Here is a 15,575-nt window from a genome sequence, read left to right on the forward strand (position 1 = left end):
GCTTCAGCGACTTGTCCACGGTAGAAAGTGGCATCAGCTGTGTGTCTCGGGACTGCACTACTCTAGGGCCTGCCTGACCGCCTCTCCTTTCCATGTAAAGGGAAAAAACAGAGCAGGACCAAATCCTTCTGTTAGAAACACCAGATCTGGCTAGGGAGACTACTGACGCTGCAGAGTCAGCCTGTGAGCTGCCCCCGAGCTGTCCCCAAGGTTGGAATGCTACCAGCTGAGTAGCTGGAAGGAGCCTGCCTGCCCGAATGCCCCGCCCCGCCACCCCACGGTCTAGAGGTAGTTCTTGACCCCGAGCCTGGGCCACTCTGCATGCCAGCAAAGCAGTGCCTCTTGCTGCCTTGTGATCTCTCATCACTCTCTTTAACAAGCGTGGCGTGGCCATGTACATGTGTGGTCCTTCCTGTAGTGTCGGGCAGGAGGGGGTATGGTGGTCCCATGGCCTCCCGAGACAAGGAGGCGACAGAGTCCCTGCCAACATCCCAGAACACCAGCCACTTCCACCTCTACCCATCCAAAGTCAAAGAGGGTACCAAGAATGACCCTAACCTTTGCTTCCATCTCTGTGGGGCAGCCCAAGAGAACTGGTTCTTGGAAATGCTCTGCACGTGCTGACACAATGGGAGATGTACCTGAACGTACCAAGGAGGCACTCTGACAAGTGACTGGGCCTGCAGCTGCTTCTTCCCAATGGCTGCGAAGCTTAGGCTGCCATAACAAAATACTACAGCCGGGGGGTGGGGGTGGCTTCAGCAGCAGATTTTTATTTCTCACAGTTCTAGAGGCTGTCAAGGTGACCAAGATCAAGGTGATAGCAAGGTAGGTTTTATTCTGAGACCTCTTCTATTGGCTCGTAGGTAGCCACCACCTTGCTGTGAGCTGATGTGACTGCCTCTTTGTGCATACAAGGTGAGAGAGGGAGCAAGCTCTCTGTGTCTCTTCTTCTAAGAGCACTAATTCCACTATAAGGGCACCACCCCCACGACCTCATCTAAAGCTAATCGCCTCCCAAAGGCCCCACCTCCAAATACCGTCCTATTGGCGGTAGAGCTTTAACATGTGAATTGAGGGGGACCCATTCAGTCCACAGCACCCTGGTAGAGATCAGGCTACCTGGGGGGTGTCAAGCTTCTCCTGTGGGTATGTGGCCTCACTGTCCCCTTTATTGTAACTTGCCACTGGGGACTGGGGCTTCCTTTGCCTTCTTCCTGCAATGGTTCATTACTTTAAGACTTGACATTCAAGGCACATGATGACTTCAGGCTAGGTTATCCAAGCCCCCCCCACCCCTGCTTCCCCGCCTCTGTGCAGACAGCTGGGAAGATGCTCTCCTTGGTGCTTGACGGAGAGCAAATCACTCTTCCTCCAGGAAGTACTCCTGCCAGAAAGAAGAGAAGGAACGTGCACGCAAAGCAAATGGGCACTGTGCCCTTGAGCAGCCAGGCTCACCCCTCACGGGCTGCATTAGGCATGGGCACAGTCAACACAGAGTGGGTAGCCCCAGGCCAACTGTGCTGGGCCTCAGCTACCCAGAAGACTTGGGCACACAGCCACTCAGGAAGGCAGGTACCATTTCTAGGTTCCAAAAGTCAGTTATAAGTTCACAGAGAGTTGTAGTAAAACACAATTTTTATTAAGCAGCAAAGCCGTGAGTACTTTAGCATAAAACTTTGGACCTGGTTTCAGCTTTTTCCACAGTTGGATTGCTGTTCTCCATGCATTTCCCCAGCTTGACTGTGGAGGAAGTGCCGACCTTGATCGTCAAGGCCAAGGCCTCGGAATTTTCACAGCCTGATACGGAACAGCTCCAACTAGATTGCAAACCATGCTGGAAAATACTTCTTGTCATCAAAAGGCTCTTCTACCCTGAGCAGACTCCGCAGCCTGCCTGCCCATGGTAGAATCGGTGTCTGCGAGGCTGGGCAGCACACGCTAGGGATCACAGGCTGCCTCTGTAGCATGATTTCAAAGAACAGGTTGTGCTCAAGTAACAATTACAAAAAGAACTTGTCAGAAAAGAAAATAAAGGATCCACCCCACCCCCTACCCCTTACTCCAGGGGACTCTGTGCGCCTTGGAGGTCCCCTTGTCATGCAGGCCTCAGCATCTTGTCTCCCCTTCTTCTCTCGAGGCTAGAGAGGAAAGTACATGTGGCGCTGCTACTCGTACGAGTTGGACGGCGCTGCAGACATGAAGTAGCAGATTTGGCCTGGCCCGTGTTCCGTGTCGTCTTGGATAATCTGTAGACCTGAAGAGCCCTGGACTTCTGTCTCAGGGGTTGGTACCTGCCGGGAAAAAGGGGGACAAAGTGGAGTCCTTTGCTAGAGTGCCTGGGCCCATTTTGCAGCGGTGGGAGAATCCCTTTAGTCCGAGTCAGCAAGCCAGTGAGAAGCAGGTCTTTGGAACACAAGCCTGCAAGGTGCCGGCAGAAGTTGGAGCTAAGGAAATGGGATCACCCCTGTTTCTCTCTCCCAATGGCATCTTGCCTTAAAGACCAGCAGAAGCAGTCCTGGGCTCTCCCAAACTTGTCTGAATGCCTAAGGCTACTGGGCCCCGTGTCTGGCCCTCCCAGTCCAGTTCCCTACCAGCCATGGCCAGCCGAGGCCTTAGAAGGTCTCTCCCTGCCCCTACCTTTGGCCCTCACCATTCTGCTCAGGCTAGGTGACTTCCACACTGAACCTGACTGGCAGCTACCAGGCTCACTTGAGCAATGAGACAGGGAGAGGTAACAACCCACTCTGGGCTGTGGACAGGGCAGGCGGGACAGACACACAGATGGTGTTCCAAGGAGTGGGCTGTGCGAATCTTTTCTGCTGGAGAAAGAGGGACCCCTTGGGCTGGGTTTTGAAGGTGATATAAGATTTCAACAAGTGGAATTCAAGAGGGTGGAGGAGAAGGTAGAGGAGACAGAAAGAGCAGGGCTGCGCTAGGGGCAGAAAGCCAAAGGTGTCTGGGGACCTGGGGAGAGGGAGGGTCCAGAGCTTGGAGAAGACGAACCCGAGCAGGGTGTGGGGAGCCCCTGAAGTCTCGTGGACAGGGGGCCTCCAACACAGTCCTACCTTTGGCTGGTCCACTGCATTCTCCCATCTGTGCAACCTTGTGGGGTCCTCCCTTCCCCACTTCCCTGGGACATCTGCTCAGCCTGCTCTGCCTCTCAGGGCCCGTCCAGAGGGTAAGTGCCTTGAGAGCAGGCATGAGGAAGGCTCTCACCAGAGCCTGGCTTGCTAACTGAACCACAGGACCCACTGACCATCTGATGTCTTCGTGTGGGCAGTCCCTCTAATGGACCAACTTTCTGGAGGGCTGGTGGCCCAGCTGGTCAAGAGGTCTATGTGAAGTTAATCATAGCCATTTAAAATATCCAATCCCCTTCATTCTGCCTTAGTTTACTGTTTTTTTCCCTTGTTGTTAGTTTTTTTTAAGAGGTTAAGTTCTATTAAGATCTCTAAAGCCAGAATCCCGACAAACACCCTTTGTAAATGCTGTTAGTCAGATGGAGAGTCTGTGGTCCCCAAGGGGCCTGCTGGGAGTGTCCCCGGGAAGTAAAACCTGCTATGTGACTGCCATCTGGACCAGCTCCCGCCACTGCCCTAGCAACACAGCCAAGACAGATGGTCCCCAAGGTGGGGTCTGCCCTGCCAAATACGGGGCACCCCATGGATGGATACCCTGCACATTCATTCAGTGGAAGGACTCCAGGGAACATGCCACACCAGGCCTTGGATTTTGTAGCACAACTAAAGATCCGGAAGTTCAGAAAGGGGTCTGGGCTGGGGCATTGAGCTCAGCATATGGCAGGGCTCATTTTGCCCAGGAAACATATTTGTGAGAGGTTTCCAAATCAGATTGCCTTTAATATCGCCGAGGACAGCTCACTTTTCCATGGAAGCCTAGAGAATCTTTTTGCTCAGCCGTGACTGCTACCCCATGTGGGTACCCACCCTCAGATTTCTTTGAGCTTTGAAGTGTGGATTTCACACACGGAACATATGGGGAAGGGTCCAGCCTCGGTGCAGAACTTCCTGACCTGGGCCGGGGGGCAGAGGAGAAGGGGGTGTATACCTGAACCCAAGTAACTTGGTCCTGCAGGGAGGCCTGCTCACTGGAAGGCCAAGTTTCAACTTGGAAGTAAAGGTGATGCTGTGGGTCTTCTGGCTGTTGACAAAGTTGGTTGGAATCCTCTGGGATCTGCAGCATGACTAAGTTTGAGTCAGAACTTATCTGACACTGAGGGATGACGGTAGAAGAAATCATCTCAGAGCTTGGGTTATGTGCCAGGAGCAATGGACTCAGGCAGGGCCCCTGCTGGTCCTCAAGAAGAAAACTGTAAGAGAAGAAACATGTTACAGTGACACGGGTCTAGGAACGATGGCCCAGGAGACACTGTCTTGCTCATCACTAGGTGCTCAAGGAACATGCTTCGAGTGGCTAAATCAGGATTCATTTGCTTGGACTCTCACTTTGGCCCGAATAAGTCTCAATTTGCCAAAGTAAAGCGAATGTAAATATTAAGAAAAATCAGTCATTTATATCAAGTGGTTTTATTTCTATTACTTGGACAGTCCTGGTTCTTCCACGATGGTAACTTCTGTGGCCTTGTGTCGCTTCACCTACCCCGAATTCAGGAACGTGCCCTTCGTCACTGAAGGAGCTCATGGCCGAGAGGAGCTTGCAAGGTCTGTTATCCTTCTCTAAGTCTGGGGCTCCCTCTATCACCCTAAACCTGGAGGTCGTGTGATAAACAGAGGTTTTTGAGCATCATCCAAAACTCTGAATCTGTACTGTTAACAACCTCTTCAGGTTGATTCGGATGATCAGGCACTAACGCACCCCACGTGTCAGGGACACTGATCCTAAAGGAACGCAGAAGGAAATCCAGAGGGCTCTGGGAGACGTGCTCAGAGAACTGGCATTCATTCAAAACTAGTTACTGGGTGCCAAGAATGTGCTACACAACCCTTCACTGTTGAGCAGAACCTTCTTTCTCTGGCATTTGGAGCCAAAAATTTTATCCCTGAGCAGAAAACGTGTTCGTGTGCTCAGACTGCCTCCCAGGACTTGGTCCTTCTGTGTTCTTGGCTCTTTAGGCATCCAATGGCAATCTAGCAACTCTTTCACACTTGCTTCCCCCATAGAGATCGTCAGTGCCCTGGAGACCCCTTCACCTGGTCTACTGTGACCACCGGATCCCAGGGAAGTGGAAGAAGGAAGCTAGGAGCCAGGAGTCATTCACCTGGGGACACTCAAGACTTTACTATAGACACCCTGTGCTGTGAGGCTGGGCTTGGGTGCGTGAAGTCAAGTGATTTCAAGAGTGGCATGCTCATTCCCTAGCTTGGAGACGTCCTGATCTAGTCCTTTTATTTTCATGGAGATGCCTCTGTTCCATCAAGGCGTGCTCGGCTATGCGCCACGCCTGTGGAGGCGGGGTTCAGTGGCCGCAGAGCAGGATGAGGGGGAGCACACTGCTTGGGATGAGGGGACTTTGGGTGCCCGTGGGCAAGTCGCCCATGGTTTCAGGTATGGTGTCCAGCCACGAGGGGAGAGCAGTGACCTCAGCCCTTATTACCATTCCATGCACTTCTTACCTATGACTCCTGCCTTCCTGGCCCCCAGGGTTTTCACCATGATAGCTGCTGGAGGGCTGTTGCTCAGCTTCTAATTGGACAGGAACCGTGATGTGCTGCATCGACGTAAACATATGGGTGTTATCGAGGGGCAAGGAGACGTTAGGTTGGCTTGGCACGAGTATTTGCAGCACACGGTTTTCCACAGTAACATTATGCTGCTGTGACTGCTCCTGCAGCCCCGCCTGCTGTGGGAGGTATTGCACCAGCTCCTGAGCGGGCTGCTGTGTCAAAAGAAAAGAGATAACAGAGCCTCTCAGAAATGGAACACAAACACTCCATTCTCCCAAGGGTGGAAGACAACAGCAATGCCGCCTCTCGGGTGACTGTCTGCTTGTTTGGGCACGAGCTGCAGTCGTGCTCCCGGCTGTGAGAATCTGCGGTGCAGCACATATGTACACGCACATGTGCGTGTGTGTACAGGTCTGGCTGGCCAGGATATATTTTTATCTCAGGCAAACGAATTGCAGCCAACTGGGTAGCCACTGGCCCCTCAAGGAGAAACAGCTGAGCCCACATTTTCATGAAAATGAAATCCCCTTTCAGCTACACAGATGAAACAGGCTTTCCATACCTGGGAAGAGGCGTCACAGGGCTGCTGAAGCTCCTCAGGGAATCGGAAGGAGTAGGATGAACAGGAACCACAGAAATGCCTGGCCCCCTTGCAGTCTGGGAGGGACCTATGCATCGGCCCAATGCATTGTTTCTTGGGCACTGGCTCCAAAGGCTGGGGCTCAGGACTGTGAATGTGGCGTGAGGTAGATGGCTGAATCTGTAAGGACACAGTACCACAAAGGTCTTATTCAGAGGCCACAGCTTTCCTTAGGGCACAAGACATGCTGGTCATGGAGCAAGACTGCCTACAGGCCAGCCCACAGGAAGCCTTGGCTGTACATGAGCCACATCTGCCACTGCCAGGGCCTGGCTGGGCCCATCCCAGCTCTTGCAGCCAAGAGAAAAGGAGCAAAGCCGTAAGTCCCTGCTGAAGATCATTCCAGATGTCCCATGCTGCCCTGGAGGCAGCAGCTGTTGCTATTAGCAGGCCCTATTGACTAACTCCTTGAAGACTGTCAAGGTCCCTTTCTCCTCTCCCTTCCGCCACTTACATAGAACTGGCCTCTGACCTGCAACTTGGAATCCTGCATTGACTGGAGCTGCTCCTTCAACATTTCCAGCGCATGGTTCTGGTTCCAGATCTCACCCCGCAGCATCTGCGTCCTCTCCTCCAGCTGCTCCCGGAACCTCTTCATCAGCTCCTCCTCCCGTCTGTTGACGTACCATATGACGGACGGCGGTGGGTGTAGTGACTGTGTGAAGGAATCACTTATGGTTCATACACAGGGCCATTGGGTTCTCCAAATTCTACCATATTGTTTTATTTCCAAGTTTTGAAAGACTGAGAATGAGAAAAGTGACACTCCAACCCTGATTTCATTCACTACTAGAAAGTTTAAAGAAATGGTTAGGGAATCCAGAAATTCTATATCAGAAGTGGATTACGGGGATCATTTAGTCTAATTTTCCCCCTAAACATAAAGCTGTGGAATTGGCCCAGAGACATGAAGTAACCTTCCCAAAGTCCTTAGTGAAAGAGTCAGAGTGAAGCAGGTCAGCTCACAAATGAGACATGGGGAAACACTTATCGATGCCTCTGCTAGCAATGCAGGAAGAAGAAGGATGCTCAACTGGCACTTCCTTTATTCCAGGCACTCGTCTAAGCACTGTACAGAATTCACAGATCCGATTTTCACAGTCCCCGATCAAGTAGGTACTGTCCATACACAACCATAGTACTTGGTGGAATACTTTCTGCTTGGCCCTAGAAATCTAATTTTAACTTGAGTACCAGCCTCAGATCTGGAAATAAACAAATGTAAAGCTTGATAAAATTAGAGAATGTGTTGGGGGACAAACTAATGCTTCGGATTGGCTGGAAAGGAGGGATGAGGCAAATCACACGTGGAAGGGAAGCCAGGAAAAGAGCATTGTGCAAACCATACACATTTAGGTGGCCGGGGAACTTGAATTTTATTCATCAGCCACCTTGCACTGCTGCCAGGAGGAGTGTTCTAAAACACAAATCTGATTGGGGAAGTAACATGCTCACATCAGTGTTGTACAACATGCCTTCTGGCAGCTGTGTGGAAGATGAACTGACAGGAGGAAGTAAGTTTAGAGTCAGAGAGAAGCTAGTTAGGAGGCTGTAGAGGTAATTCAAGGTAGAGATAACAGGGGCCTAAAACAGATCAGAAACAGGAAACAGAAAGGAAGGGTCAGGGGAGTGTCCAAGATGGCAGAGTAGGAAGACACTGAGCTCAACTGTTGATCAGAAGACTTGAAGACCAGCAGAAAAGATCTTCTACAGCTACATATATAAAGAAGTAACCATAAAGAGATGGGTGGCAGGGATGGAGTCACAGGATAGTCAAGACCCATACCCCAAGGGTGGGTGACCCACAGACAGGAGGATAATTACAACTGCAGAGGTTCTCCCCAAGGAGTGAGAGGTCTGAGCCCCACATCAGACTCCCCAGGCTGGGGGTCCTGCCCTGGGAAGATGAGCTCCCAGAAGATTTTGCTTTGAAGGACAGTGGGGCTTACTTTCAGGAGAGCCAGGGGGCATAGGAAATAGGGATTCCACTCTTAAAGGATGCACACAAACTCTCACACACTCTGATACCCAGGGCAGAAGCAGTAATTGGATAGGAGCCTGGGTCAGACCCACCTGCTGATCTTGGAGAATCTCCCAGAGAGGCAGCAGGCAAATGTAGGTCACTCTTGGGACACAGAAACTGGTGGCAGCCATGGGGTTCTGGCACAAGGACACTGGTGCTGGCAAGAGCCATTTTGGAGGCCTCCCTCTAGCTTATTAGCCCCAGGACCCAGCCTAGCCCTGGCCCAACAGTCTATAGGTGCCACTTCTGGGACGCCTCAGGCCAAACCAATAGCCAGATAGGGACTCAGACCCCAACCACCAGCAGGCTTGCTGCCTTAGGACCACCTGAGCTCCCAGCTACCCCAAGACCTGACCCCATCCACCAGAGGGCTCAGAACATGGACCTGTCCACCAGGAGCTGGCACTGGCCTCAAGACCCCCTGGGCCCCAGCCCTGCCCACTGGCAGGCAGACACCAGCTCCAGGACCACCGTAGCCCCATAGATTTCCCTGTCAGGACCTAGTCTAAAGACATCACCAAAAAACTACCAGAACTTATAAATGAATTCGGTAAAGTTGAGGGTACAAAATTAATATACAGAAATCTGTTGCATTTGTATACATTAACAACAAACTATCAGAAAGAGAAATTAATGAAATAATCCCATTTACAACTGCATCAAAAAGAATAAAATACCTAGGAATAAACCTAAGGAGGTTAAAGACCTATATGCTGAAAACTATAGGATACTTGTGAAAAAAACTGAAGATGCCATGAATAGATGGAAAGCTATACTGTACTCATGGATAGGAAGAATTAATGTTGTTAAAATGACCATATTACCCAAGGCAATGTACAGATTCAATGTAATCTCTATCAAAATACCAATGGCATTTTCACAGAACTAGAATAATTCTAAAATTTGTATGAAAACACGAAAGATGCTGAAGAGCCAAGATAATCTTGAGAAATAAGAACAAAGCTGGAGGTATCATGCTCCCTGACTTCAGACTACACTACAAAGCTACTGTAATCAAAACAGAATAGTACTGGCACAAAAACAGACATATAGATCAATGGAACAGAATACAGAGCTCTGAAATGGACCCACACTCATATGGGCAATTAATCTACAACAAAGTTGGCAAGAATATACAACAGAGAGAAAACATTCTCTTCAATAAATGGTGTTGGGAAAACTGTACAGCAACATGCCAAAGAATATCACAACTTGTATAAAAATAAATTCAAAATGGATTAAAGAGTTAAATGTAAGGCCTGAAATCATAAAACTTCTAGAAGAAAACATAGGCAGTATGCTCTTTGACATCAGTCTTTAGTAATATTTTTTTTGGATATGTCTCCCCAGGCAAGGGAAACAAAAGGAAAAGTAAACCAATCGGACTACATCCAACTAAAAAGCCTTTGCAATGCAAAGGAAACTATCAACAAAATGAAAAGGCCACCAACCAAACGGGAGAAAAATATTTGCAAAAGATATATCTGGTAAGGGGTTAATATCCAAAATATACAAAGAACTGATACAATTCAACATCAAAAAATCTACAAACAATAAATGCTGGAGAAGGTGTGGAGAAAAGGGAACCCTCCTGCACTGTTGGTGGGAATGTAAATTGATACAGTCCCTATGGAGGTTCCTTAAAAAACTGAAAATAGAACTACCATACGACCCAACAATCCCATTACTGGGCATAATCCCTGAGAAAACCATAATTCAAAAAGAGTCATGTACCACAATGTTCACTGCAGCTCTATTTACAATAGCCAGGACATGGAAGCAACCTAAGTGTCCATCGACAGATGAATGGATAAAGAAGATGTGGCACACATACACAATGGAATATTACTTAGCCATAAAGAGAAACGAAATTGAGTTATTTGTAGTGAGGTGGATGGACCTAGAGTCTGTCATACAGAGTGAAGTAAGTCAGAAAGAGAAAGACAAATACCGTATGCTAACACATATATATGGAATCTTAAAAAAAAATGGTTCTGAAGAACCTAGGGGCAGGACAGGAATAAAGACGCAGATGTAGAGAATGGAATTGAGGACACGGGGAGAGGGAAGGGTAATCTGGGACGAAGTGAGAGAGTGGCATGTACATATATACACTACCAAATGTTAAACAGATAGCTAGTGGGAAGCAGCCGCATAGCACAGGGAGATTGGCTTGGTGCTTTGTGACCACCTAGAGGGGTGCGATAGGGATGGTGGGAGGGAGATGTAAGAGGGAGGAGATATGGGGATATATGTATATGTATAGCTGATTCACTTTGTTATACAGCAGAAACTGACACACCATTGTAAAGCAATTATACTCCAATAAAGATGTTAAAAAAAAAAACAGCAAACAAACAACCCCCAAATGGGCAGAGGATATGAATAGATATTTTTCCAAAGAAAACATACAGATCGCCAACAGGCGCATGAAGATATGCTCAGCATCACTAATTTTCAGGGAAATGCAAATCAAAACCACAATGAGCTACCACCTCACACCTGTGAGAATGGCTATCATCAAAAAGACAACAAATAGTCAAAGTATTGGTGAGGGTGTGGAGAGAAGGGAACCCTCCTGCACTGTTGGTAGGAATGTATACTGGTGCAGCCACTACGGAAAACAGTATGGAGATTCCTCAAAAAATTAAAAATGAAACTACCATAAGATCCAGAAATTCCATTCCTGGGTACTTATCCGAAAGAAAGAAACACAGTAATTAGAAAAGATATAGGTACCTCTATGTTCATTGCAGCATTATTTCCAATAGCCAAGATATGGAAGCAACTTAAGTGCCCATTGATAGATAAATGAATAAAGATGCAGCATATATACAACTGGAATATTACTCAGCCTTAAAAAAGAATGAAATTTTGCCATTTGCAGCAACATGGATGGGCCTACAGTGTATAAAGCTAAGTTAAATAAGTCAGGACAGAGAGACACCAATACATTGATTTCACTAAATGTGGGATCTAAAAAACAAAACAAATGAACAAATAAAGACAAAACTGAAACAGAGTCATAGATACAGAAAACAAACAGTTGGTTGCCAGAGGGGAGGGGAGTGGGGGATTAGAGGAGAAGGTGAGGAGACTAAGAAGTACAAACTTCCACCTGCAAAATACATGAGTCACGGGTATGAAAAGTACAGTGTGGGGAACACAGTCAATAATTATATATTTCTATGGTGACAGATGGTAACTAGACTTATCGTGGTGATCATTTTGAAATGTATAGAAATATCAAATCACTGTGTTGTGTACCAGGAACTAACATAGTGTTGTAGGTCTATTACACTTCAAAAACAAACAAAGAAACAAACTCGTAGAAAAAGAAAACAGATCTGTGGTTATCACAGGTGGGTAAGGGGGTGGGTGGGGAAACTGGATGAAGGCAGTCAAAAGATACAAACTCCAAGTCAAAGATAAATAAGTTCTAAGATGGAATGTACAACATGATGAATATAATGAACACTGCTGTCTGTTATATATGAAAACTGTTAGGAGAGTAAATCCTAAGGCCTCTTATTACAAGGAAAAAGTTTTTTTCTATTTCCTTAATTGTGTATCTATGTGAGATGATGGATGTTCACTACATTTATTGTGGTAATTATTTCATGATGTATGTAAGTCAACTCATGCTGCACACAAACTTTTACAGTGCTGAATGCCAACTGCATCTCAATAAAACTGGAAGTAAAAAAAAAGAAAATTTAAAAGTCCAAATGCAGGGACACATTTTAGAGAAATTAAGGAAGCGGATAGGACTTCTCAACTGACTGGCTGAGGGAGACAGCAAAGAGGTGAGATTCTTGGAAAAGAGCTGTCAGAGCTGTAAGTAGGACCTAGAAACAACTGTTGCTTGCCTTGATCTGTGCTAGACACTGTGTGTATAACAAGACGAGAGAGTCACAGTGCCAATCCACAATCCCCATATTAATGATGAGAAAAAGGTACACACACATGGCAATCACTAAAGACAAAAAGAAGATATACTGTGGTCCTTCAACCTATTTATGGTTAGTGGAAGCATATAGCTGAGTTATTAAAGAGAGAGAGAAAAAAAACATTCAAGTTGTTTTTTTCTCATTTGGAGCAAAAAATTATATGTTATTTTTAATCCATTGAAAATTGCCCAATTGTCCTTCTTTCACAATATAGTGTATATCTTCCTCTAAGAAAGCAGGCATTCATTAGACAAAAGAAAATCTCTTAACTCAGGACTGGAAGAGACAAACGTTACAGGTCATCACATCTACCCTCACTTCTCCAGGTAGGAATCTTTTCTCTGCTGTCCCTGGCAGACGAGCTACCAAGCCTTGGCTCAAACCTTTCCATTGAAGGGGAGGGGGTTCACCACCTGGGGGGGGAACCTAACCCATCTAGAAGGACTTCCTTGAAGGGAGCAAGAAAGTTGCCCACCCTGAGCTGCTCGCTCTTTGCCATAGTTTGATCCATTGGAGACATATCTTCCACTTAAGGAGCAGGACGGCCCTGCAGCTATTTGGATGAACCTGTCCTGTCCGTCCGTCCCAGTCTCCCTTCTCCAGTGCTTTCCACTAAAGGCAATGTGACATTTTTCAGCCCCTCTCCACCCTGCTCTCAATCTTCTGGGTACACTCCAGTCTGTCAACCCATGGCACCCAGAAACAAGCCTATTACACTATCATGTGCAGAGCCAGGCTACACACATGCATTGCTGGTTATTTTGACTATTTTAAAGTAAAGTTATATTTAAAGTTTAAATATAAATTAATTCGAAGGAGAAGAGAAACCTATCAACAGTGAAAGGGGAACCACAACTTTTTAGCATGATAGAGACATAAAGACAAATGTATTTCTACAAAAATTTTCTTTTAAATAGTTCAAAGAATTTTCATAGCAGTCTAAAAATCCCTTCAAGGCAAGCAGACCATTTCAAGTTGGAGAAACTGAGGCTCAGGGATGTGCCAAGGTCACAGTACTGGGGCCAAACTCAAACAACTATTTTCCAGCCCTCATTTCTTCTCATTAGAAAAGGATGCCTTTGGCATTAGGAATGAAGAGCCTCGTCTAAGGCTTGGTAATTAATGCATACAATTCCACATAACAGACCATAAACTCATTATCTTGGCTGCCAATCCTGATTATAATAATCCTGTCTAATATAAAAGATGATCACCCAAATTTGTGATTATGTACACAAATTTGGGGGTAGAAGAGCAACAGAATAGTTAATCCAACTGTTTTGATTTGGCCTTGAACCATACATTGGTGCTGACAGTTGGAGGTTGGATATATCTAACATTCTGAAAGGGATGCTTCTAACCTAATAACAATTCCATTGTGGAAACCTAGCTCGTGGTGGGGAAGTGTTGGTATGGGTAGGCAGTGTTGGTATGGGTAGGCAGGAAAGTCATCCTCCCATGGGATAGTTAGCATCCCCTCACAGGTGATGAGCACAGCTCTTAAAAATAGTGCCCTTTCTTAGTATTTAAGCTTCCTATTTGGCTCGAACTTTCTCTCAAGCACAAAGTGTCTTTGCATATTTCACATTAAGAGGAGAACAGGATTTGGTCTTAGAGAACCTCCAATCTCCCTGTTGGCTACAGCCCATTGGATTCTCAGCTGCATCAGAAAGTCCAGTACAACAGAAACGGTGATACAGTTTAAAAAAACAAAGAGCATGCTTTTTGCAAAGTGAAATTGAGCACAAGAGTGGAAATTCGGGGCTTTGCAGGCTAGTGGTACAGACGAATATGTGGAGCAAGGCTCCCAGAGATACCTGATTTCCGACGTCAGCAGTGACACTGGGGAACGAGATGGTGTCCCGGTCCTCCTGGGGTACCTGGTCCACCTTGTCCACCTCTTTCTCCTCATCCACCTGCTCCATGTCACCCATCTGGTCCATCTGCTCCACATGTTCCACCTCAGTTTTGACTTCAAAGCTCGGCAAAGATAATGGTGCTGAGGAAGAAAAGACAGTGGAATTCATGATGAAAAAAGCAAAAGTACTAACACTATCAAACAGATTACACAAATTTCTCTGTTTATTTCCTGTTATAAATTATAAAAACAGGAAAGTCCAGTTTTATTCCACATTAATGATTAGGTGTGCCAGGTACCAGGAGTAATACAGAACACTACTTAAAAATCTGTTCATATTTGAGGGACTTTTCTGGTGGCGCAGTGGTTAAGAATCCGCCTGCCAATGCAGGGGACATGGGTTCGAGCCCTGGTCCAGGAAGATCCCACATGCCACGGAGCAACTAAGCCCGTGCGCCGCAACTACTGAGCCAGCGCTCTAGAGCCCATGAGCCACAACTACTGGGCCTGTGTGCCACAACTAATGAGCCCACGTGCTGCAACTACTGAAGTCTGTGCACGTAGAGCCTGTGCTCCATCCACACAAGAGAAGCCACTGCAATGAGAAGCCCGTGCACAACAAAGAGCAGCCCCTGCTCGCCACAACTAGAGAAAGCCCACGTGCAGCAAGGAAGACCCAGCACAGCCAAAATTAAATAAATAATTAATTTTTTAAAAATTGTTTAAAAAAATCTGTTCGTATTTGAAAATTAAGTAAAAGAAGGGAATGTCTCACTTTACCTCCATCCATCCAAGCATAAGCAGGCACCCAACCCATTCGTGTTAAGTGTCTTTTCTTTATAAAAGTTCTTTTGGCTCTGCCTCTGGAATTTGGTACCTTCCAACTGATAAAACCAAATCAAACCTAGTCATAAATCACTTCTGTAAAACTAGGTTTCCCAGAATGTGGGATCCTGGGAGTGCCGAAGCACTCTTGGAGGTGTTGTGACATGACTTTCCTTCGGCAGCCACAAAAAGCAAAGTGGAGAACATTATTTGAATAATGCAAAATTATAGAGTCATTTCAGAAAAGAGTTTGGCAGTTCTCTTCACACGCACTTCCCATATGACCCAGTAGTCCCACTCCCAGGAATTTACCCAAATGAATTAAAAATATATAGGCACACAAAAATCCTCTATGCAAATGTTTACAGTAGCTTTATTTATAATCACCAAAGCTTGGAAACAACCCAGATGTCCTTCTTCAGGTGAATGAGTTAAAAAAAAAAACCACACACACAGAAAACACTGTAGTGCATTCATAAGATTAACTCAAGAAAAAGGATGAACCATTGACTCACACATGTATGAATCTGAAAGTTATTTTGTATGATTCCATTTACATGACATTCTGATAAAAGGAAAGCAGAGATAGAATGCAGATCAATAGTTGCCAGAGGATGGGGGACAGAGTTTG

At 46.5% G+C, this 15,575-nt stretch overlaps 1 protein-coding gene across 1 annotated transcript in view; it reads right to left on the minus strand.

The window, feature by feature from the left end:
* Positions 1–2,168: 2,168 nt before the first annotated feature.
* Positions 2,169–15,575, minus strand: part of PASD1 (PAS domain containing repressor 1) — a 51,820-nt gene continuing 38,413 nt past the window's right edge. The window contains exons 6-11 of the mRNA XM_060002207.1: positions 14,079–14,260; positions 6,761–6,943; positions 6,211–6,408; positions 5,598–5,860; positions 4,072–4,333; positions 2,169–2,294 (exon numbers count right to left, since the gene is read on the minus strand). Coding sequence (XP_059858190.1) covers positions 2,169–2,294; positions 4,072–4,333; positions 5,598–5,860; positions 6,211–6,408; positions 6,761–6,943; positions 14,079–14,260 — 1,214 coding nt within the window. The remainder of the gene's footprint in view (positions 2,295–4,071; positions 4,334–5,597; positions 5,861–6,210; positions 6,409–6,760; positions 6,944–14,078; positions 14,261–15,575) is intronic.

This window comes from Delphinus delphis, chromosome X (genome assembly GCF_949987515.2).
Source record: "Delphinus delphis chromosome X, mDelDel1.2, whole genome shotgun sequence".
NCBI lineage: Eukaryota > Metazoa > Chordata > Mammalia > Artiodactyla > Delphinidae > Delphinus > Delphinus delphis.